This window comes from Nematolebias whitei, chromosome 16 (genome assembly GCF_014905685.2).
Source record: "Nematolebias whitei isolate Nwh7 chromosome 16, NemWhi1, whole genome shotgun sequence".
Classification (NCBI taxonomy): Eukaryota; Metazoa; Chordata; class Actinopteri; order Cyprinodontiformes; family Rivulidae; genus Nematolebias; species Nematolebias whitei.
In genome coordinates, this window is record NC_056513.1 from 22,882,631 (window position 1) to 22,903,978 (window position 21,348).

Below are 21,348 nucleotides of genomic sequence, written 5' to 3' on the forward strand. Positions count from 1 at the left end.
TGTTGTCTGTATTTCCTCCCATCGTATAAGTATTTAAATACATACATACATACATACATACATTCATATATACATATTTATTTATTTATTATTATTTTAATATATTTAATGTAAAACAGACTGTCCACATATGGAGTTTTGGACATAAAACAAATAAAATGATGATTACAGCTGTGGGTTCACAAAATAAAATCTAATCAGCAGATGAAAATGATGTAAAGATGGAAATATACCAGTTGTGTTTGCTTGTTCCTGATGGAAGAAGTTTAATGGTGGATTGATTCTCTGCTTCCTGCTCTGCAGACCCATCTCATTCCCTCCTCTGTGATAAGAAATGGCTGCTTCCCATTCCCACTGTTTCCATAGTGACCAAAGTCCTCTGTCTGTATTTCCTCCCATCGCTGCAGATTTGTGTGAAGCACGAGTTCACCCCGGAACTCTGCAGCTCTGGTTGATGCAGAGATATGGACGTCTTGTCTCCTCACTGCAATGCACAGAAGTGGGGCAGAGGATGGGAGGAAGGCATTAGCCTCACGATCGCGGCCTGCAGAGAGAAAAATAAAATCAAAGGCACTCATTATTCTCCATATTTTGATGCGTGTGGACGCAGAGAAAACAAACAGTAATCACTTGAGAATTACATTTCTTCAAAAATTGTTCCAATTTCCAGGATTATCCAGAGAAGTAATATGGGTCGGCCAGATAAGTGTTTTTTATTAGTCCACAGTGCGCGTGTCTATGAACTGACCCACTCACATTGATCTAACGTGCACGCACACGCACTTGCGTGAGTAACCTAGCTGAGCTGTTCATGCAGATGATGACATCCTCTCCTGCAGTCAGGCTCTGTCACTTCCTGTCACCTCAGGAGGAAAACTGCGCCCAGATTCAGCAGAACTCACCAACAGTTCTTTACTAGAACATGTGATCTGCAGTCTGTCTGCAGGAACCTGTACGACAAGCTTTTCTGTGCAGAGATGATCCGTGATAAACAGCGTCCCTCTGTTGTGGAAGGATGCTGCTCAGAAAACAATGCAGCACGGATTTGTGTTTCCTGTTTAAAGGAAGATGTACCATAAACTGCTAAGATAAAATCCCTTTACTTGGTATTTATGCTGCTAAAGATTTAACACTAAACTATGAATTAACTGTCTCACCTCGCCTTAACTTGCATGTGGCATGAAGGTAATAACGTGCTAATGGTAAACAGATGTAATCTTCTAACCACCTTGATTTTTAATGTGATTTCTTACACATGCAAGTGCATCGGATAACGTCTTTTTAAGGCTATTGGACCAAGAAATAAATCTAAAAATTATGAATTGTTTATAATTTTAGACAATAATAACAAACTATTTTAGTTAAGATACATCTAAAAGACTGCAGTTATTTTTTCACATATTGCTTTTTGACTTTATTAATCTTTTTTTTTTTTTACATTTTGTTTCGGAATTTGAGGTTTTCCCTCCACAGTTTCATTAGTTTTCACAACGTTTGCACATTTATTGTGTATTTACAGCACAGCAGCTGTACAGACTCACAAGGGACGTGACAAACGAAGCAGCAGAACTTTGAGTCCAAAATTAAAGTTGTTTGATCAACAGCTGTTGTGATGTTTCACCTGACATCAGTCCATCTCATAAGTCATGATGTATTTGACCAAAGAGGCTAAAAGTGGACCTGCAGATGCTTAATGCACATTTTAAAGGTTTCGTATGTGTAAAAAAAAATTACAATAGTCATCTTAGAAATCTCTGAAAATTCTTTATTTCATTTAACTGTGTAGTAATTTCTGTCGAGCTCACAAAGGCTGTTTTGTTCTCGTCTTCAGAAAATGTCCCTGCGGAGCTTCGAGAGCCGTTCTACAGGGACCAGTTTGAACAGGAGCACCTCAAGCCGTCCGTCTCCAAGCTGCTCCTCTCCCCGGAGACCTACTGCCGAGCTCAGGCCCTGCTGGCTCAGGCCCACGGGGACTCCCCGCCGGCGTCGCAGGACCCCCCGGCCGATACCTCGTCCTTGCTGCAGCTCCTCGTGAAGAGAGGTGTCGCCCCAAAGGTCCAGGATGTAGACATCGCAGAGGAGGACCTCAGCAACACCCCCATCAAAATGGTGAGTGGCTTCACGAGTTTATCCGTCCTTTGGAAAGCCTATATCGTTTTAAATGATGCACCATTTTATAGCAAAATGAATTTGCGGTTTGAGCAGCAGGATGTGACAAACGTGACAAACGAGACAAATTTTATTTGCTAATGTCAAACAGCATATTTGCTATAGAGTCTTGCTTTGCGTTGTCTATTGGTTTGTATGACTGAAATCCAAAGAAACAAGACAATTTAATAATCTATGAATTAAACAGGGGTTTCTGTAGCATGCGGAAGAACCACACACAGCCACAACAGCCTCACATTTCTTCATGTTGCTCAGCAGCTTGGTCACACTCTGCTGTGAGATGGCCTCCCATTATTTTGACATAGGCCAGCCATTGTGGGTGTACTGGTCACTCTGAAATGAATACCACATCAAAGGGGATTCCACAAGTGTTCAGTGGGGTTGAGGTCAGGACAGCAGTTCATTCCATCCTCCCCACTCCCAAATTTTTTGAGGTAGTCTCTAAAACAGCCTGCTCTGACAGGACAAGTGTTGTCATCTTGGAGGATGGACTTTGGTCCCATGTTGTGGAGATACGGGTTTGTCACGGGTCGCCTCTGACAATCAGGCACCAAGCTGGTTTACTAGAAGCTCAAAACAAGAGGTAATAGCAGAATGAACTGTTTGGCATTGCATCACATACAGTCAGGGTTTGAAGACTAACACAAGGACTGTAGCGCAACGCTTTGGAATAATAAATAAAAAAAAAAAAAACAGCAGCAAACCAAAAAAAACTAAACCAACAAGGAGCACGCAGGGAACAGGCGGTTAAAGGTCCAGGCGCCAAGCAGATAACAAACAGGATGACTGACTGACGAGTGAGTGAGAACTGGGAGTATAGGTGATGGGGATGTAAAGGTCATGGATGTTTTTCCACTTACTTATAATTAAATTATCCAACAATAGGTAAGTAAGAAATAATGATTACAAGTGGCGACAGCTGAAAGGTTATCTTAGGGCAAGAATAACTGAGGGCGGAACGGCTGATGACAGAGAAACACTGAGGAGCTGAGGATTCTCAATAATAAAAGAAGGAAAAACATGGTAAAATATACAGACTATTACAAAAGAAATTAAACAACACAACTACAAAAAACCCAAAGCCTCAGGGCCATGACAAATACATATTTTCTAACAATAAATGTTGCCAAGAAGCACTTTTACAACAAAAAACTGACTAAATACACATTTTCTTTTTTTTTATAGCTATATTATCACTCATTATTCAAGAAAATACTTAGATATTCTTTCCATTGATATTTTTTATCAAGTAATCCTTGACTCAGTGACCTGGTTAAATGTATCCCTCTTGTCCCTGATTGGTGCAGGACGCCCATCTTGCCCTCATCGACTCGCTGATGTCACTGGCTGCCAAAGACACCGTGAGCCAGGTGGAGATAGCGGAGGAGGCGGAGCAGATGGGTGTCGGTGCTCCGTGGGAGAACGCCCTTCTCTTTTGGGTCAACAGGGTAAGACCACCAAGGCAAATGGAACTGTTTATAAAACTCTCGTCAACAGTTTTGAGGAAGGTTTTTGTGATTAAAATGTACATTTCACAACATTACGTAACATTTTGTCCGGTGGAACTTAAAGTAAAAAAGTTGAAAATGTAAACAATAAAGTTTGGTTAAGGAATGTTGTTTTCATTCATTTTACAACAAATGGACAAAAAAAGCACATTTCCCATCAAAAATTGCATGAGCGTATGGAGAAAATGCATTTTTCAAGCTGTGTTTTTATGATAAAACCCAATGAAGTTTCAAAATGCTGAAATAAAACATCATCAGAGAACACATACATACAGTCAAAGTATCAGCTTAAAGAAACATCTGGAACAAACATGATAAAGAATTTATCCTGTTTTGTATGTTACAGATTTACTAAAACATGAGCAAAGTCGAGTTCTGCCTGTTATTTCATAGAAACAGTGTGCTATAGTTTTCCTTTAACAGTGCTTGTTTTGTGCTTTTAGTTGAACCAAAAGTTGAGAGAAAGTACAGAAGACGAGGAGCCTCCCACGTCACAGACATGTACAGACCTGCAGTCTGTTCAGGAAACGGTAAAAACTACACTCCCCACACCGGTTTTTATTTTTGATCTCTTTAAAGACTTTCTTGCTCATTCCACTTATGTTAACAGCTGGTATTTTAACCACGTGTCTGTATCTAAAATCGATAACTTTAAAAACAAAAACTTGGTGGGCATGTTACAGGATCTCTTTCAAATTAAAATAGTAAAACAAGCAGTTGTTAAAGGGAATGCCATGTCGCCTGCCGCTTCGCATGCAGACATTTTAAGCATGATCTGTTAGAGCTCAAAGTATGTGATGGGGATGACTCTCAGCTACTAGCATGCTAAATGTTAGCTTAATATCTGCAAAAGTAACAGTTTCAAACATGTTTGTGTCTACTAAGATTGATTAGCTGTGTGTGAATCAAATCAACTCCAGAAGTGAAGTGGTTGTAAATGTGCAGTAGTCCCTCCATTATCGCGGGGTTTACGTTCCACACCTCCCCGTGGTAGGTGAAACTCCGCAAAGTAGGAACACTATATTTATTGTAGTGTGTGTATATATATTTATATATATTATATTATTTTATTCATTTATTTATTTTATTTTATGATTATTTTTTTAAAGACTTTATGAACCTTTCCCAAACTCTTGCAATGTTCTAAACTCTTAAACCCACATCATTTTAACAACGTACATATTATGTACTGTACAGTACGGCAAAATTTTACTCGCCAGCTCTGCAGATCAGCAGCTCAGTTCCAATCGGGCTCGATTCCAGTTCGGCAGACCTACCCTGCAGCGGCGAAGCCCACCTCCCAGTGAAGCACTGTTGGCTTCTGGGTAGTGTAGTTGTTTTGTCTGGCATTACAGTATAGCAGGGGTGCCCAAACTTTTTCTCTGAAAGTGCCAAACTTAAAATCTATCAGAGGGCTGTGGGGCCAAATGCAATAATATAATACATGAAATGCAAATAATGATTTAAGTAAAGTCCATTTATTTATTATACAGTTATTTATTCTTCCATTCTGTGTAAAGAACATTACAGAACAGGCTGCGTTGGTGGTGGTGGTGGGGTCTGTGGGTCCTCCCCAGGGAATTTTGAATAAAGTAGATGCCATTTCTTGCATTTTGGTGTATTTTACAAAGGTTTATTAAATAGTAAATGAACTGTACTTATATAGCGCCTTTTTATCTTATCATGGCACTCAAAGCTCTTTACACTACAATCTGTGCCTCATTTACCCATTCATACAGCACGCTACTAGATCTCTACAAATCTAATTGAACAAATCATTCTAAAGACACTAATCAGAGCTTTATCACATTCATACACTGATGGGACACACATCGGAGGCAATGAGGGGTTCAGTGTCTTGCCCAGGGACACTTTGGCATGTGACTGCTGGTGGATTTGAACCCCCAACTCTTGCAATGGAGGACGACTGCTCTAACCATTCAGCCACAGCCGCCCATTATTATTATTATTATTATTTATTACAGTAGATTAACATGAAACAAAAGATGTAAACTCTGTTATTATTGAAATCTCTGACTGCAAAGTGTTCTTAATGCAACACCGCTGCAGCTCTGCAGGTAAGGGACGTTCACTTCAGGACATATTGAGGTCGCTGACTGGTCAGTTGCCGACGTGCCTACTGGATTGATAGACAGGTGGTGTGACTTGTGCAAAAAAAAAAAAAGATTTTACTGGCCCGTTTGAGACTGTTGTCATTTATTCCATATTTATTCAACATTTATTCAATATTCTGGTGAATCTAAGGTTTGACAACTGTTTCCTTATAAAATTCTAATGATGGTTTCTTGATTTTTCAGAGATGCTGAGTTAAAATTTAGGGGGTGCTCAGGAAGGGTGTGTGATGGGCACCTCCATGATGCTCATCTTTGTCAGCGGAAATGTTATTCAGCAGCAAGAAACTGCCGAGAGACATTATGAAGTCTGTAAAAGTTTTGTAAAATTAAAAAAATGAATGCACACATTAGTCACTCCAGCTGTGTAGTGTCATTACAGTAGTCATTGGGCCAACTTTCCATCTAACATTAAACTTGGAATGACTGAGTGTAAACACATTGATTCTTCAAAGGAAATTTTAATATAGTAATGAGGACAGCTTGGCGAGCCAAAGCCCCACTTTGGGTACCCCTGCAGTATAGGCTTATTGAAAGAAAACTACAAAATGGCACTCCTGTCCAGAGTATATATTTTTGTTATCTTTTTACTGTACTGTATCCAGTACTGTCCCAATCATGTGACTAATATTAAAGTTAACAATCATGTGTTGTGCACAATCTTTTTTTTTTTTTTTTGTCATGTACAATCTTACTTTGAAAAACAGCGAAAGAGCGAGTCCGCAAAAGTCGACCCGCGAAGTAGCGAGGGACTACTGTACATCCAGTTATCACCTTCTGGGAGCGTGAGTCATTTCTAAATAAAGTCGCTGTGTTTCATTGGTGAGACGTTCTAACATCAGCTTTGGTTTGAAGCCGTCTCTGGTTCACCTCTGTCTTTCTTTGCTCTCTGGCAGTCTCAGTCCAACCGTTGGTACTGGAAACTAGTCCCAGTAAGTGTCCTCCTCTCTGTTCCTTTCTCCGTCTCCCTGTTTACATGGCTGGCTTTATTGTGCCTGCTGAAAATGTCTTGCATCTCTTCTGTCTGTCCCTCTGTGGAAAACTTTTGATGGATATTTGAAAACATTTTGAGGCAATGAACGGAGCGTTGACTTGTGTTTTTGTAGCCGTTTGTTGATGTCAGCTGAGGATGTTCTGGATGCTGGTTCAGGTGTTTTTGAATTGAACATTCACTCATCGTCTCCAAATGCACAGATTATTGTTGTGTAGGGGGACAGGGGGAGGAGACTTTTTAAATTTTTTGTTCAGTGGTTATCAAAAAAACCCATGTGCCTCCTTTGTTTAACCCCTTCCTCTCCTCCTTTTCCTCCCCCGTTCTCTGAGCAGAATCATATGACTGTGTGGTGAGGCGGTACCCACTTATGACCTACCTCCTTGTCATTTGTTCCTGTATCCTTCTCTCTGCCATCCCCCCCATCCAGCATGCTATCGCTTTTTGTTTGAAGGAGTCGGGGAATAAACCTCCTGTGGTAACGTATAACACCTCGCTCTTTTCTCACTCCCATCCTCCTCATCGCCCATAGCAACGCTTTTGACTGATTGACAGACTAATCAATCGCCACACCGCTGACCAGCGATTGGCTGACTTCAAACCAATCACCGGTCCAACCGTGGGACTGTTTGTCTCAGTTCAAACCCACCAGCTTTAACATGAATTATTATTATCGCTTTGCGTTAAAAGGTCGTGTTAAAGGAGGTGTCACGATGTTTAATACCGTCAGCCTCCTTTAACAGGGCTGGATAGCTGAACAACTAACAACATATCCTTTCATAGGGTGTGTGCTTCTATCTCATCTGGATGTGACAAAGCAAAACACCATCTGTGCATTAGAATCGAGTCTTTTGTTTGATTATTTATCAGATCCGAACCCTCACTGTCCACTCTGTTCCTGAAGCATGGACACTGGAAGACATGTCTTCATTTTCACTGACATTTTTTTTTCCCACTGTAGTTTTTAAGCTTTGGTCTGCACCTTCTGGTTGGTGTGTCGGTGTGTGTTTATGTGTGCAGTGGTTTATTAAACGAGGCATCACTGGACTTATTGCTTTGCTTTTTGTGGTATTTTTTTTTTTTTTAATCCTCACCACTGTTTGCCTGGCTTCACAACGCTTTTAATTCCTGTTCGACAGAAAAATAAATCTGTCCTGGCTGGTTTTATATTTTCTTTGCCTCTTTGGAATTTCTATTTGAACTCCTACCTGTATTTGTTGCCCTTTAATTTTTTATTTTTTTTGCCAAATTACTGTATGTATGAACCCTCCTCTTTTACATTTTTGTGTTTATAAAAGTCTTCCTTTTTTTATTCTGCCTGTCTCACCATCCCCCCCCCCCCCCCCGCCTTTTCTTCTTCAGATCCGCTATCGAAAGGACAAAGTGCAGTCCAAGCTGACTCCGACGTTCCCCTTGGTTTCTGCGGTCAAAGATCTGTCTAATGGCTGTGCAATAGCTGCTGTTGTGCACTACTACTGCCCTGCCTTACTGCCTCTTGAGGGTACACACACAAACCTCAACACTATCACGCACATAGTTCCCCTCATCAGTTTAAATGAAAGAACAACCATTTTGAAAATTATTTTCAAAATTTGATATATCCTGTAAGCTATAAAGAAATTGCATTTCCTGTAAAAATGTAGTGTGAATGCTTATTGCTAAAACTTGCTGAAATTAGCTTAAAAAAACATGCAGAAATGTAGCTGAAATGGAAAAACAAGCCTAAATTAGCAGAAGAAAGCAGAAATAACACATATTTGCTGAATTAGGTTTAAATAAGCAGAAATGAGCACAAAAAATAGGAAATAAGCTAAAATCAGATGAAATTATCAAAAAAAAAAAAAAAAAAGGCTGAAAAGTATCTGAAAAGGCAGAAAGAAGCTTAAACTACCAGAAGGAAGTGGAAGGAGCTGAAATGAGCTAAAAATGTGGAATTAGCTGAAAAAGCTTAAATTAGCATTAAAACAGCTAAACGGTAGATGAAATAGCAGAAAAAGCTGAAAGGAGCATAACAAGCTGAAATTAGCATAAAAAAAAGTTAATTAGGCTGAAAGTAGCAGAAATTACATAAAAACTTGAATTATCTGAAAACAGTCAAAATTAGCTAAAAAATGCTAAAAAAAAAAAAAAGAAAAGGTAGCCGAACAGGTAGAACAAGCTTAAATTAGCAGAAGAAAGCAGAAATAACACATTTGCTGAAAGAAGCAGAAATTAGTACAAAAAGTGGAACTTATCAGAAAAAAGCAGAAATTAGCAAAAAAAATAAAATAAATAAATAAACTGCTGAAAAGTAGCTGAAAAAGCAAAAATAATCTTAAATTGCCAGAAGGAAGTGGAGAAAACAAATTTTTACTGAATTACACTGAAAAAGCTTAAATGAGTGCAAAAAATGTGGAATTAGCTGAAAACGCTAAAATTAGCATAAAACAGCTAAATAGTAGTTGAAATAACAGAAGAAGATGAAAGGAGCATAACGAGCTGAAATTAGCAGAAAAAGTTAGAAGAAGCACAAAAATGTTGTAGTTAGCATAAAGCTCATGAAAGGAGCACAAAGCAGCTGAAAAACAGGATTAGCTGAAAAAAGTTTAAATTTGTCCAAGGAAGCTGAAAGAAGCTGAAGCAGAACAAAATGTGAAAGGAGCAGTAACAAGTTGTAAACAGCTCTAAAGATTTGAAGGATGTACATTTTATATATACATTTATATATAAATTAATAATAGTTTTGATTTTTGCATTAATGCAAAGTTATTGGATAATGACTCTTAAATGTGCAATTTTATTTAAAAAAAAAAAAAAAGTTTAAACCAGATCCAATAAGCTTTGCTTCTTGTGATATTTTAAAGAGGTCTTGATCAATAGTTTTCTGGCTTTGGTTTCAGAATTTTTCGTTAGGGTTTAGCTGCTTTTTTTGCTCCAGTTTTTATACCTGACCTTGACTGCCCTTATTACAAGATGTGTCTAAAAATGATAAAAGTCAGTGCAGTGTTGTGTCTTAAAAAAAGAAAAGAAAATTAAAGCCAACTAGCAAGTTTCTGGAGAAACTTTGACGGGGGCTGCCATGTGGTGGCCATTTAAAATTTTTGATTTTAACAGTATTATGTGTTGGGGTTCACTTTCAGCTACTAGACTAAATTTCAGCTTAAAAATGGCAAGCAACGAGTTACAATGATTTTTTTTTCATTTAAGCTATGGTGGCCATCTTGGATTTTCGATTCAGTATGTGATGGGGAAGGTTCTTAGCTATAACCTCACCAAATTTCAGCACTATGTGTAAAAACAGCTGATATGAAGCCATTTAAATTGAGCGTTAGTGACCATCTTGAATTTTTTTAATTCATTATTTACTGGCCATTGGGTGCAGCAGCTACCTCACCAAATTTCAGCTTAACATCTTGCAAAATGTCCAATTTGCATCATTTTTCCTTTTAGCTCAGGCGGTCATCTTGGATATTTTATTTGCAGTCAGAGTCATTAAAAATGACTAATAAAAATAGTGTCTTTGTTTGCAAATTATGTCGCCATGGTAACTGAAAATGCCAATAAAAGTAATAGCATATATCACAATGACAAGCCGTCCATTTTGATATAACATTTGTGGGGGCATTGCAGTCACATTAAAGTTGATGGAAGATCTAAAGTTAAAACCCCCTTGTCAGGCGGATAATAATAGGTGGCTGCATTATACTAGGCCGTCCCCAATAAGCAAATTTCTTCAGCAAAATTCAACAATGTCTCAGCAAATATCTCTTCAGGAATTATCTTCTTTGTGCTAAAATACATCTTTTGTGCCTGCTGGCACATATTTTAACAAAAGAAAAAATAATTGTCAAAGACTAGAAGTTCTGAAAGATCCCATTTAAAAAATCTCTTTGCTAATTTCTTTGAAAACAAAACTGTAGCCTCTGTGTTCCTGAACGATTCACAAGTCTGAGTAGAGTGGCTGAACAAACATAAAAACTTTCTTCCAGAAATAAATACTTGACTGAAAAATTCGTATAAAAGACATGAATCAGTTAAAAACAACCTCGTTCAAGACTTCTTTAAAAGATTACAAGAAAATGAACGAGGACAAAAATAAATGAGATGACTCAAAACCTTTTCACCGATATAACAAGAAATATTAAAACATATATAAATTTGATTTGACTGACATAAGTCTCTTTCTGTGCTGTTCCAGACGTGTGCCTAAAGGACACCATGTCAGTGGCGGACAGCGTCTACAACCTGCAGCTGATCAAAGACTTTTGTGAGAACAACTTGAGGAGCTGCTGCCCACTCGCTGTGGAGGACCTGCTTTACGCCCCACCAGCTCTGCATGTAGGCACTAAGATCTCCAACTATAATGCTCCTGCAACATCCGATTTACTGATGGGAAAAATGTACTTTTATGTATTCAAAACTTAACCAAGGAGAAAAACATCCATCCGCTTGTTTTGCAGCAAATATCCTAGTGGTCAGCACGTGTAACATTTTAGTTCGTCATTAGTGCATTAGTTTAATTCACAGTCTGTCCTCCTAAACTATGCATCTTTATTTTCTCTTGGATCTCGATGGCAACATGTTCCTCTCAGCTGAACATAATGAGTTTCATAGCAGAGCTGCTGGAGTGGTTTGAAGTGAAGAAGCCTGATTTTGTCAAACCAATACAACCTATCAACCTCACAGGTTGGCGACATCACCCCATCACCATTTTCCTCCTCTTTTATCACAGCTGGTTCCACAGACGCAGACCCTGAAATGTGTCATTCTGTATCTTTCAGATGTCTCAGGATTACCTGACTGTACAAGCCCCGTCAGCGGGAACAGCAACAGGTATCAACTTTCTGCTGATACCAGACCGTTCTATGACACATACAATAATCTGAGAATCTAGGAAAAATTAGTCCAATCCTGAATTTGTTAAAACAGCATTATTTTAAAAAGTGCAATCTTTTCTCTTCCTGTCTGTTTTCATAGGCTGCACGTGTTCATGGTTTAAAAAAAAATACTTAAAAACTTTGAGCAAAACAAGATAAAACCTTCTTGAACTTGACAAATAGTCAAATGGGATCCAGTACTGTTAAAAAGAAGAAAATATTTTCCGCTAAAATACAACACAAATCACAAACGGAATAATATTTCATCATTTAGAGAACTGTACAAGCATGTCTTAAAGACATAAAAACCTTTACGACCCTAAATTTTCTGCTTTTAAACTCAGACAGACTGAGGTTTAAGATTTTGGACAGGAGCATCTTATGAATACATTTTTCAGTCTTCCACTCACCTTAGATGGCATTAATCTGGCCTCCAGCTCTAATGATAAAAATCTTGGTGTTATTTTTGATCAGGACATGTCTTTTATCCATTAAAAACGTTAATAGAAACTCCTTCTTCCACCTGCCTAATATCAATAAAAGTTAGAAACATCTTATCTAAAAATGATGCAGAAAAACTGGTGCATGCATTTGTCAAGTCTAGACTGGATTATTGTAATGGTTTATTATCTGGGTGTCCAAAAACTTCTTTAAAATGTCTTCAGTTGATCCAAAATGCTGCTGCCAGAGTCTTAACTGGAGTTAGTGGGAGAGATCATATCTCTCCAGTTTTAGCTTCTCTCCATTGGCTCCCTGTCAAATCCAGAATTGAATTCAAAATCTTACTTCTAACCTACAAAGCTCTCAACAACCTAGCTCCATCTTACATTGAAGATCTTATTGTCACATATTTTCCTAACAGAGCACTTCACGCTCAGACTGCAGGCTTACTGGTGGTTCCTAGAGTTTCCAAAATTAGACTAGGAGGAAGATCTTTCAGTTATCAGGCTCCTCTCTTGTGGAACCAACTTCCAGTTTCTGTCCATGAGGCTGACACACTGTCCAGTTTTAAGACTTTCCTTTTTGATAAATCCTATAGTTGGGGTTGCCTTGTTATGCTGCTATAGGCTTAGACTAGTAGAGGACAATTTGACCACATTTCTTAAAATGAATTGTTAAAATTTCATAGTTTTCCTTTGATATTATTTCCATCTCAACATGTGATTCTCGACTTGCCATTGTGTATCTGTTCCTACCAAACCCAGCTGATCAAAGCAGATGACCGCTTGTCCTGAGTCTGGTTCTGCTAAAGGTTTCTTCCTCATGAAGGAGTTTTTCCTTTCCACTGTCGCCTTCATGCTTGTTCAAGATGAGAATTCTGTGATGGAGTTAAACCCAAAGCAGTCTGCTCCTCAGATAAATAATGTTGTTAACATATTTTTATATATATGAATGTTTCTGTTCAGTGCCCTGAGATGACTTCTTATGTGACTTGGTGCTATATAAATAAACTGAATTGAACTGTATCTTTCAGTGGTTCTCCTTCTTTCATCTTCAAGCAACCTTTTGTCCCCATCCCTTCCCCTGTATCTCCAGGTACTATAAATGCATCAATAATATACATCTGAGTGACATTAAAACGTTCATTATAATGTTTTAAAACCTTTTTTTTTGCAGAAAAAAGTTGGACAAAGAAACAAATCAGGTGAGTACAAATGAAAACGTGTTTTGGATCATTAATGTTGTGTTACATTTGTGTTTTAATTTGGCTTCTGTGGTCTCTGCTTTTTTTTAATCATCCGTTCGTGCATCTTTATGTTGCTACCCACCTTTCTGCAGTCGTCCTCTGTCAGCAGTGACTTTCAGTATCCCATTTGGCCTGGACAGTGATGTTGACATTGTCATGGGAAACCCAATAGATTCTGTCTTTCGCTCTGTCAGCACTGACAACCTCTCCACTGGCATCCCTGCTCTGAACTCTCCTGCATCGTCTATGGGGATGAACTGCGTCCCATACAGCCCTCCAGAGGACCTCAGCCACCTGGTCAGCGCCTCTGCTCCATCGCATCGTTCTTCCTGGGGTCCTTATGCACAAACAGCTCTGCTGGGAGAGCTGCCGACCATCGAGGAGGCAAGACAGGTGATACATATGCCCAGCATCAAGGATCGCAAGAAAGGCAGGACAGCCGAGAAAAGTGGGAGAGCAGTGTTAGGAAGTAGGCCAGAGCCCAGGTTACGTCCAGAGGGAGCACCTGCAGGTTTCTTTCTGCACTCCCCTGAAGAAGACAAACCTCAGCTCAGTAGCTCAGCTCCCAGTCGATCAGGATTCCCCTATCGACCAGTTAGAGGTGGAGATGGTGATTCTGAAAGGCAAGGCAGGAGGGACAGATCCAGAGAGCCCTCCGACATGTCACGTGATGACGACTCTGTTCTGCGAGATGGCAGCATCGACTCTTCTGAAGCATCGGATGATTTGCCCAGAAACGCCCCAGGCAACATTCGACCCAGTAACAGTCGCCAGGGAAACCACGGCGGCAGCAATAGTCCACGCATGACGAGCTTCGCCGAGCGACGAGACAACCGGCGAAGACATCCCACTGCTGCTGGAGAGGAGTCAACTTCTGCTCCAACCCCGACAACTCCACACTCACCCTGCACACCAGCTGGTCACAACCAGGACAGCCCGGGCCCCAGAGGCCCCGAGCCGAGCTCTGAGGCCTGGGAGCTGGGGGCTCGCCTGGAAGAGAAACGTAAAAGCATCGAAGCGCAAAAAAGGCGCATTGAAGCCATTTTTGCCAAACACAGGCAGAAGCTCGGAAAAACTGCGTTCCTTCAGCTAAAAAGAGAGCAAGGAGAGGGAGGAGTGGATGGAGCAACGGAGGAGAATCTGACGCTGGAGGAGCGCCTCACGCGCATGGAGGAGCAGCTGAAACAGGAGGAGGAGAAAGAGGAAACAGAGACAGAGAAGCCATCTGTTTCTAACCCTCCTCGGTTGGAAAAGCAGGTCACATTCTCCATCGACAGCAAGAAAGAAGGGGAACAAGACAAAGGAGCAGAGAAAGGCGGTGAGACCGTCATGGTGGAGTATAATGAGGTGGTGCAGAAACTGAGTGAAGCTCTTCAGTCACTTCAGAAGGACATGCAGAAACTGACAGAACAGCAACAGCAGCTCCTGAGCAACCAAAGACCCAGAAACATGCCAAAATCTGAACCAAGAACAAGAACCCCTCCTCGCACCCCAACAAAGACCCCACCAAGAACACCAACAAAGACTCCTACCAGGAGCACCAGTAAGGCTTGGATGATTCCTGCTGGGGCCAGTCCTCCTGCTACGTCTTCCCCATCACGACGCATACACGTTCCCTCCTCATCCACCTCCCCTAAAACCAGCATTTCTTCCTCCTGCCCTGCTCTGCGAACCAAAATCCACGCTTCCTCCACTCCTCGCAGTCCCAAAAACAACCACCTCCCCCACTACCAGCCCCACCCTCGGCCCTCTGAACTCAAGTTTCCTACGCTCAATCGCGTCTTGACCCCAACACAGAATGTGGACACCATCCCCCACTTGCGCCGCGTCTCGCCCAGCAAGTGTCAGGTCCAGACGTCGTCCTCCTTCCGTATCGGTGAACCTCGGACTCCTCAGGAGCCGCCACAGCCTAACCAGCAGCCTCAGCAGCCTGAAGAGAACACCTCAGACACGGGCTCAAGCGATACGCCCACCCAGTTCAGCCTGGAGTTGGAGCAAGAGGACGCAGAGGTGGTGGGAGCGCTGCCGGTTTTACCACCGCCCAGACAGGAAAGGCAAAGGGCCACTGGAGGCAGCAGCTCAGGAGCTCCCTCTGAGTGCTCGTTTGAGAGCGACACGTTGTCCCTGTCTGTTGCGTTCAGCGCAGGAGGCGAAGGAGGAGGAGCAGGAAAGCCCTGTAGCCTGATTGAAGTGTCATTATCTTCTGCTGGAGGGGTGGAGGCGGGCAGTGACGAACCAACCGACGAGGGGCAGGAGTTTTCCTCCGACTCTATGAGTGACCACACAGAATCTGCTGCTGAGGCTGTGAGAGCGCTGGCTGCAGAGAGCCTAGGCCCGATCCAACAATTGGATCTGGCTACAGAAACCAGGGAAGGGCCAGAACCACCAGCTGGACCAAGAGAACATCACACATCTCATGCTGAGACAGAGGAGCCGAGTGGAGAGAAGAAAGGAGGAATTGGATTATTCTTTAAGGTTAGTGTTGAAATTTAACATAAATTATCTTCTCTGCAGAACCCTCGAGGTGCTAAACACAAAAATGAACAATATTTCAGAAAACTTTTGTTCTTGTTGAAATGTGTTTAAAAAAAAAAATAAACAATTTGTGTTTTTTGTGTCATTTGAAGCAAATATTTAAGTGACTTTTGTTGTCTTTTTTCACGTCAGGCCAACCATGAGTTTGAGTTATGGTGTGTTCTTGTTTGCAGGAGGAGGGACACAGTGAAGGAGAGATGGCTCAGCGTAAAGCTCTGCTGCTGGAGAGGCAGCAGAAAAGAACGGAGGAGCTGAAGAAGAGGAGACAGTGGCATGAGCAAGAGAGGGAAACTAGGTAGCATGTTTTATCAACGATTGCACAAAGTGGAGACCTGTGTAGCTCTTCATTCATTTAATTTGGTTTATTTAGTAAGTGACAAAACATAAAACTGTGTTGAAAACTTGTAATTAACATTATGTACAAGGGACTTGTAGCCAATGGCTAATTTGCAGACACGATCCCTAATTAGGTTTTAAGAAAAGCTAAATTCATAAAGTTAAATAAAAACTGACAGTTAAACAATAATAAATATATTTTGTACAACCATAAAAGGAATACAAACTAGAGAAATTGAATTTCCTGCAAATATGCCGTGTGAATGCTTATTGCTAATGAACGTGCTGAAAAACAGCTGAAATTAGCTAAAACCATGCTGAAATGTAGCTGAAAAGAAAGAACAAGCCTAAGTTAGCAGAAGAAAGCAGAAAGAACACGTATTTACCGAATTTGGTTTAAATAGACAGAAATGAGCACAAAAATTAGAAATTTAGCTCCAAAAGCTGAAATTAGCACCAAAATAAAAAAAGGTTTAAAATTACCAGGTAGCTGAAAAGATTAAAAAGAAGCTTAAATAACCAGAAGGAAGTAGCACAGTTGTGGCCAATTATGCTGAAAGAAGCTGAAATGAGCACAAAAAGTGGAAATTGTCTGAAAAAAGCTGAAATTAGCACACACAAAAAACAGCTGAAAAGTAGCTTAAAAAGCCAAAATAAGATTAAATTACAAAAAGGAAGTTAATAGAGAGCACATTTTTGCTGAATTAGTCTGAAAAATGTTAAAACAAGTACAAAAAATGTGGAATTAGCTGAAAAGCTAAAACAAGCATCAAACAGCTGGGGCTTAAGTAGTAGCAGAAATAGTAGTAGCTGAAATAGTAGTAGCTGAACGACAATAAAAAATCTCTGACTCTCTGAAATAGCAGAAAAGGCTGAAACTTACATAAATAAGCAGAAAGAAGCATAGCAGAAAGAAGTTAGAAGAAGCCCAAAAATATTGTAGTTAGAAAGAATCTAAAAGGATCACAAAACAGTGCAAAACAGCTGAAGTTTGCTGTAAGTACATTAGCTGAAAATTTGTTTAAATTTGCACAAGGAAGCTGAAAGAAGCTGAACCAGAACAAAATGTGAAAGGAGCAGTAAAAATTTGGAAACAGCTCTAAAGATGTGAAGGATGTAAAATTAGCTCAATTCATTTTCTATGAGAAAAAAATGGCAGAAAAGACTAAATAGTTCAAAAAGCTAAAGCTGCCCCAATACTAAAAGTCATAGCACCCTTCTCGTGAACGAGCTGAACAGTCTGATATATGATTTGTTGAAATAGCATAAAAATTGTTGAATGCGAAAGATACAGAAAAACGTACGGAAGAAAATAGTGTGAATGCTTCATAAACATTCACACAATAAGACCAGGAGTCAATTATTACATTAAGAGAAAGAAAATTAAAAGTGTTTTATATTAGTTATCACAGATACTGTATGTCTTTGATTAAACTTCAGTTTTTTTTACTGAAAATTGACAACTTGAATAAAAAATATTTAACTGATTTATTGTTGTTGGCCAACTGTTCCAAATCAGAAGAACTGAATGAAAATGAAGCATGTATAAATATTTGAGCAGCCTTTATGGGCGAACAATCTGTTTAAGACAAACTCATTCTTAATACAAAAACAACACCTAAATGTTTGACCTCATCTACTTTTGGACTTCTATCTGTTGTGTAACAGAAACCAATCACAGACTACACTCCTGACTGTAAAACTCCCTGAAGCTGTTTCAGCACTGTGCAGAGATAAATATATATATTTTTAAAATCTCTCTCTAAATGCTGCTCAATAACTCTGAGGCTGATTGAGGAGTTTTGATACGTATAAAGCAGGCTAGCATCATCTGAATACATTTGGTGTTGAGCATCTTTACAACGTTCAAGTAGTTCAGAAATATACAAGTAAAAAAGCTGTGGGCCTTAAATAGAACCCTGTGGAACACCCATTTTGCCATTTTGCATCTGATTTTTTTTTCTTTTTTTGGTCAATGTCAAACACTAAAGCCAAGCCAACAATTTGAATCCTAATACCTTCTGTTTCTTTTTTCAGACCAGCATCCACCGAAAGAAGAGTGGCATCTCCTTCTAACATTTCTCCCGCAGGCACAACTTCACCCTCTCCCACACCCCCGGTTACTCCCGCTCGACGCGGGGAGTTCACACGAGCAGAGTACATGCGACGGCAACAGCTCAGAATCATGCAGGACCTGGACAAAGTCTTGAAGCAGAAATCCCCCAACCGAGGTCCATCGTCAACCAAGAAAACTCGCTCACGGCCTCGCAGTATGACCAGGGAGGAAACAAAGCTGTCTCTGAGTCCAGCCAAGGGTGCAACAGGTAAAAAAAATTAAATTAAATTAAATTAAAACAATTGGAAAAGAAAGTAGTTTTTGTACTTTACTGCTTTAAATAAAATGTTTTGTTTTAACGTTTGATTTTTTTTAGGTTCCAAGCTAACAAAGGTCTACTCCCACTCTTCACTGAACCTTGCAGCCACAGATGAAGCAGGAAACAATGGTGGGGATCCAACAAAGAAACCCCAGGACTGGGAGTCTGGGTCCAATGGGACATCGCCTGCCCCAGATTACACAGGTACATCTCCAAACAGCACAGAAAATATGGAGATTTACCAGCAGAGCTCACATGTTTTCTGTTGGGTTTGTGATCATGACTGTACCCGAATTTACATTTTCAGGTCCAAAACTCTTCAAAGAACCAAGTTTCAAGTCCAACAAATACATAATTCACAATGCTCTGACACGCTGCTGCCTCGCTGGAAAAGTTAACGAAACACAAAAGAACAAGATAGTTGAGGTGAGCCACCTTGTACGCTTGATATTTATATATATATATATATATATTTGACGCCTGAAGATGATGTAATAAGATCAGACTTTCTTGCCTTGTTTTTGATCCAACCTCAGGAAATGGAGAAGAGTTCTGCAAACCACTTCCTTATTCTCTTCCGTGACTCAAGCTGCCAGTTCAGAGGTGTTTACACCACTAACCCCGACTCTCAGGAGCTCGTACGGCTGGCAGGCATGGGTCCGCGAATGGTTAACCCCACCCAGGTGGAATCCATGTACAAATACAGCTCAGACAGGAAGCAGTTCAGCTCCATCCCATCCAAAACCTTGGGCATGAGTGTAGACGCCTTCACCATCCCCAGCCATCTTTGGCAAGGAGGAGGAGGAGGAGGAGGAGGAGGAGGAAGCAGGAGAGCAAGCATTACCAAGAAGGCAACCAATTCCAAGTCAGGAGGAGTTTAATGCAGTAAAAGTTAAAGTGCACATATTCAAACATAAAATCTAACCCATATGTGCACAGAGACGGGTCCTTAGATTCTCCTGGAAATAGAAATTAAACTTCTATGTATGTTTATAAGAATGTCCCCCGCACAGCTGTACTCAAACAGAAGGAAGTTTTTTTAATCATCCGTTGCACAAGTTAGAGTCTCTTTTAAAAGGCTGTATACTTCCTGTATACTTTAATTGTTTGAAGTATAAACTTTAGCTTTTCTTTCAAAGAAAATATTATTGAGTCACACTGACACTCGCAGACCGAACAGTCTTCTGCCTTTCTATGTTTCTACAGACCGAAGTTTCTCAGTACAAAAGCTCTTTTGAACATGAAGCCAAACTAAAGGATAAAATGCCTTTGTGTCAGATTTACTGACTGGACTTTTCAGTTTTTACTATAGTTTATTTTAGTTTATTCTATCAATAGCTGTCAGCGTGTGGATGAGTGAAAGCACAAATGGTTTGCAAAAGAATAAGAGCCATAAACATGTGATGCAGATGTTTTCTTTTTTGTTGTTGTTTTGTGTGGGGGGGGGCTGGAATTTTTGGACATTATTGTATCTCGGTGCTTCTAGAACAGCATGAATGGTTCTTTACTGTATGTTGGATAAGCTATATCACAGTGAAATATGTGATTTGACGAAACTGATATGTGAACAGTAGTTGCCAACTGAAACACTTTTTAATAAAAAACACCAAATGCATTATGCTAAAGAACTTGTGACGTCAAGCTCAATTTTTGCCTATTTCTAAAGTTTAAATGAGCAAAAAATCTCTGACATGCACCACATAATTAGACACTAACTCTGAAATGTGTTTGGTAAATGGAGTTTATACTTGTGGAAGTAGAAGAAGAGAATAAAGATAATGGATAGATGGATGGGTGGATGTCTGCTGAGGACGACTCAGTATCTTACCTGCAGGTGAAAGCTAATGGCTATTGAGCTCGAGACCTTTTCAAAATCTGGTTTCAGCCTCAATTACAACTCAAACCTCAAATGTGAGTTTTTTTTATTTATATTAGTCAAGAAGACTTTTAGACAAGACAAGAAAAGAAGTATAAAAAATATTTTGCTACTTTCAGCCTAATTAACTTCTTTCTGCTAATTTCAGCTTGTTATGCTTCTTTCAGCGTTCTTCTTCTAGCTTCAGCCTTTTCTGCTAGCTGTTTATGCTAATTTTAGCTTTCTCAGCTTATTCCAATTTTAAGCTCATTTAAGCTCTTTTTGCTTTCTTCTGGTAGTTTTACATTTTCAGCTACATTTCAGCTCTTTTTTGGTGCTAATTTCAGCTTTTTTAAAGCTAATTCCTAATTTTTGTGCTCATTTCTGCTAATATGAACCTAATTCAGCAAATATATGTTCTTTCTGCTTTCTTCGATTTAGGCTTGTTCTTCCATTTCAGCTACAATTCAGCATGTTTTTTTTAGCTAATTTCAGCTGTTTTTAAGCAAGTTCTTCAATAAGCATTTGCTGCATTTTCGCAGGAAATTTGTATTTTTAAATTTGTATTTGTTTTTAGCAATGCAAGCAATGTTTTGCATCACATTTCCCACACACAAAAACTTTTTGGGGGGTGGGACACGTTGCATGTTTCATCCAAAAAAGGTGGGCTTGAATGTGAACGTTTACACATTGGAAATAACAAAAGCATTGAATCGAAATTAAAATATTCACAGATTTAGTTGTCTAACAAAGGGGTCTTTGATATGGGCGATGTGCTTCATGAAATCTGTCCAATGCTTCCTGAGACAGTTTGTTAATATGACTGACAGAGTTGACTTCAAATAGTTTCAACAATAAAATTTCACTCAAATATTTTGCACAGTCTAATAAAGCTCAGAATGTG

At 39.8% G+C, this 21,348-nt stretch overlaps 1 protein-coding gene across 1 annotated transcript; it reads left to right on the plus strand.

Moving 5' to 3' along the window:
* Positions 1 to 1,649: 1,649 nt before the first annotated feature.
* Positions 1,650 to 20,061, plus strand: LOC119422441 (calmodulin-regulated spectrin-associated protein 3). Its single transcript, XM_037689814.1, has 18 exons — positions 1,650 to 1,674; positions 1,787 to 2,109; positions 3,477 to 3,617; positions 4,121 to 4,207; positions 6,706 to 6,741; positions 7,231 to 7,278; positions 8,163 to 8,301; positions 10,978 to 11,117; positions 11,372 to 11,465; positions 11,561 to 11,612; positions 13,131 to 13,192; positions 13,274 to 13,301; positions 13,436 to 15,818; positions 16,052 to 16,173; positions 18,252 to 18,538; positions 18,647 to 18,793; positions 18,897 to 19,015; positions 19,126 to 20,061. Exons 1-18 carry the CDS (start codon positions 1,650 to 1,652, stop codon positions 19,468 to 19,470), a joined length of 4,578 nt encoding a protein of 1,525 aa, XP_037545742.1. The 3' UTR covers positions 19,471 to 20,061.
* The last annotated feature ends 1,287 nt before the right edge of the window (positions 20,062 to 21,348 follow it).

What these genes read in the sequence shown, in the direction of transcription:
- LOC119422441 (XM_037689814.1), top strand. Translation starts at nt 1,650, where the DNA reads ATGTATTTGACCAAAGAGGCTAAAA. An exon ending in TTTGACCAAAGAGGCTAAAA is followed by an intron (nt 1,675 to 1,786) that starts GTGGACCTGCAG and finishes TTAACTGTGTAG; the next exon opens with TAATTTCTGTCGAGCTCACA. An exon ending in ACGCCCCACCAGCTCTGCAT is followed by an intron (nt 11,118 to 11,371) that starts GTAGGCACTAAG and finishes TGTTCCTCTCAG; the next exon opens with CTGAACATAATGAGTTTCAT.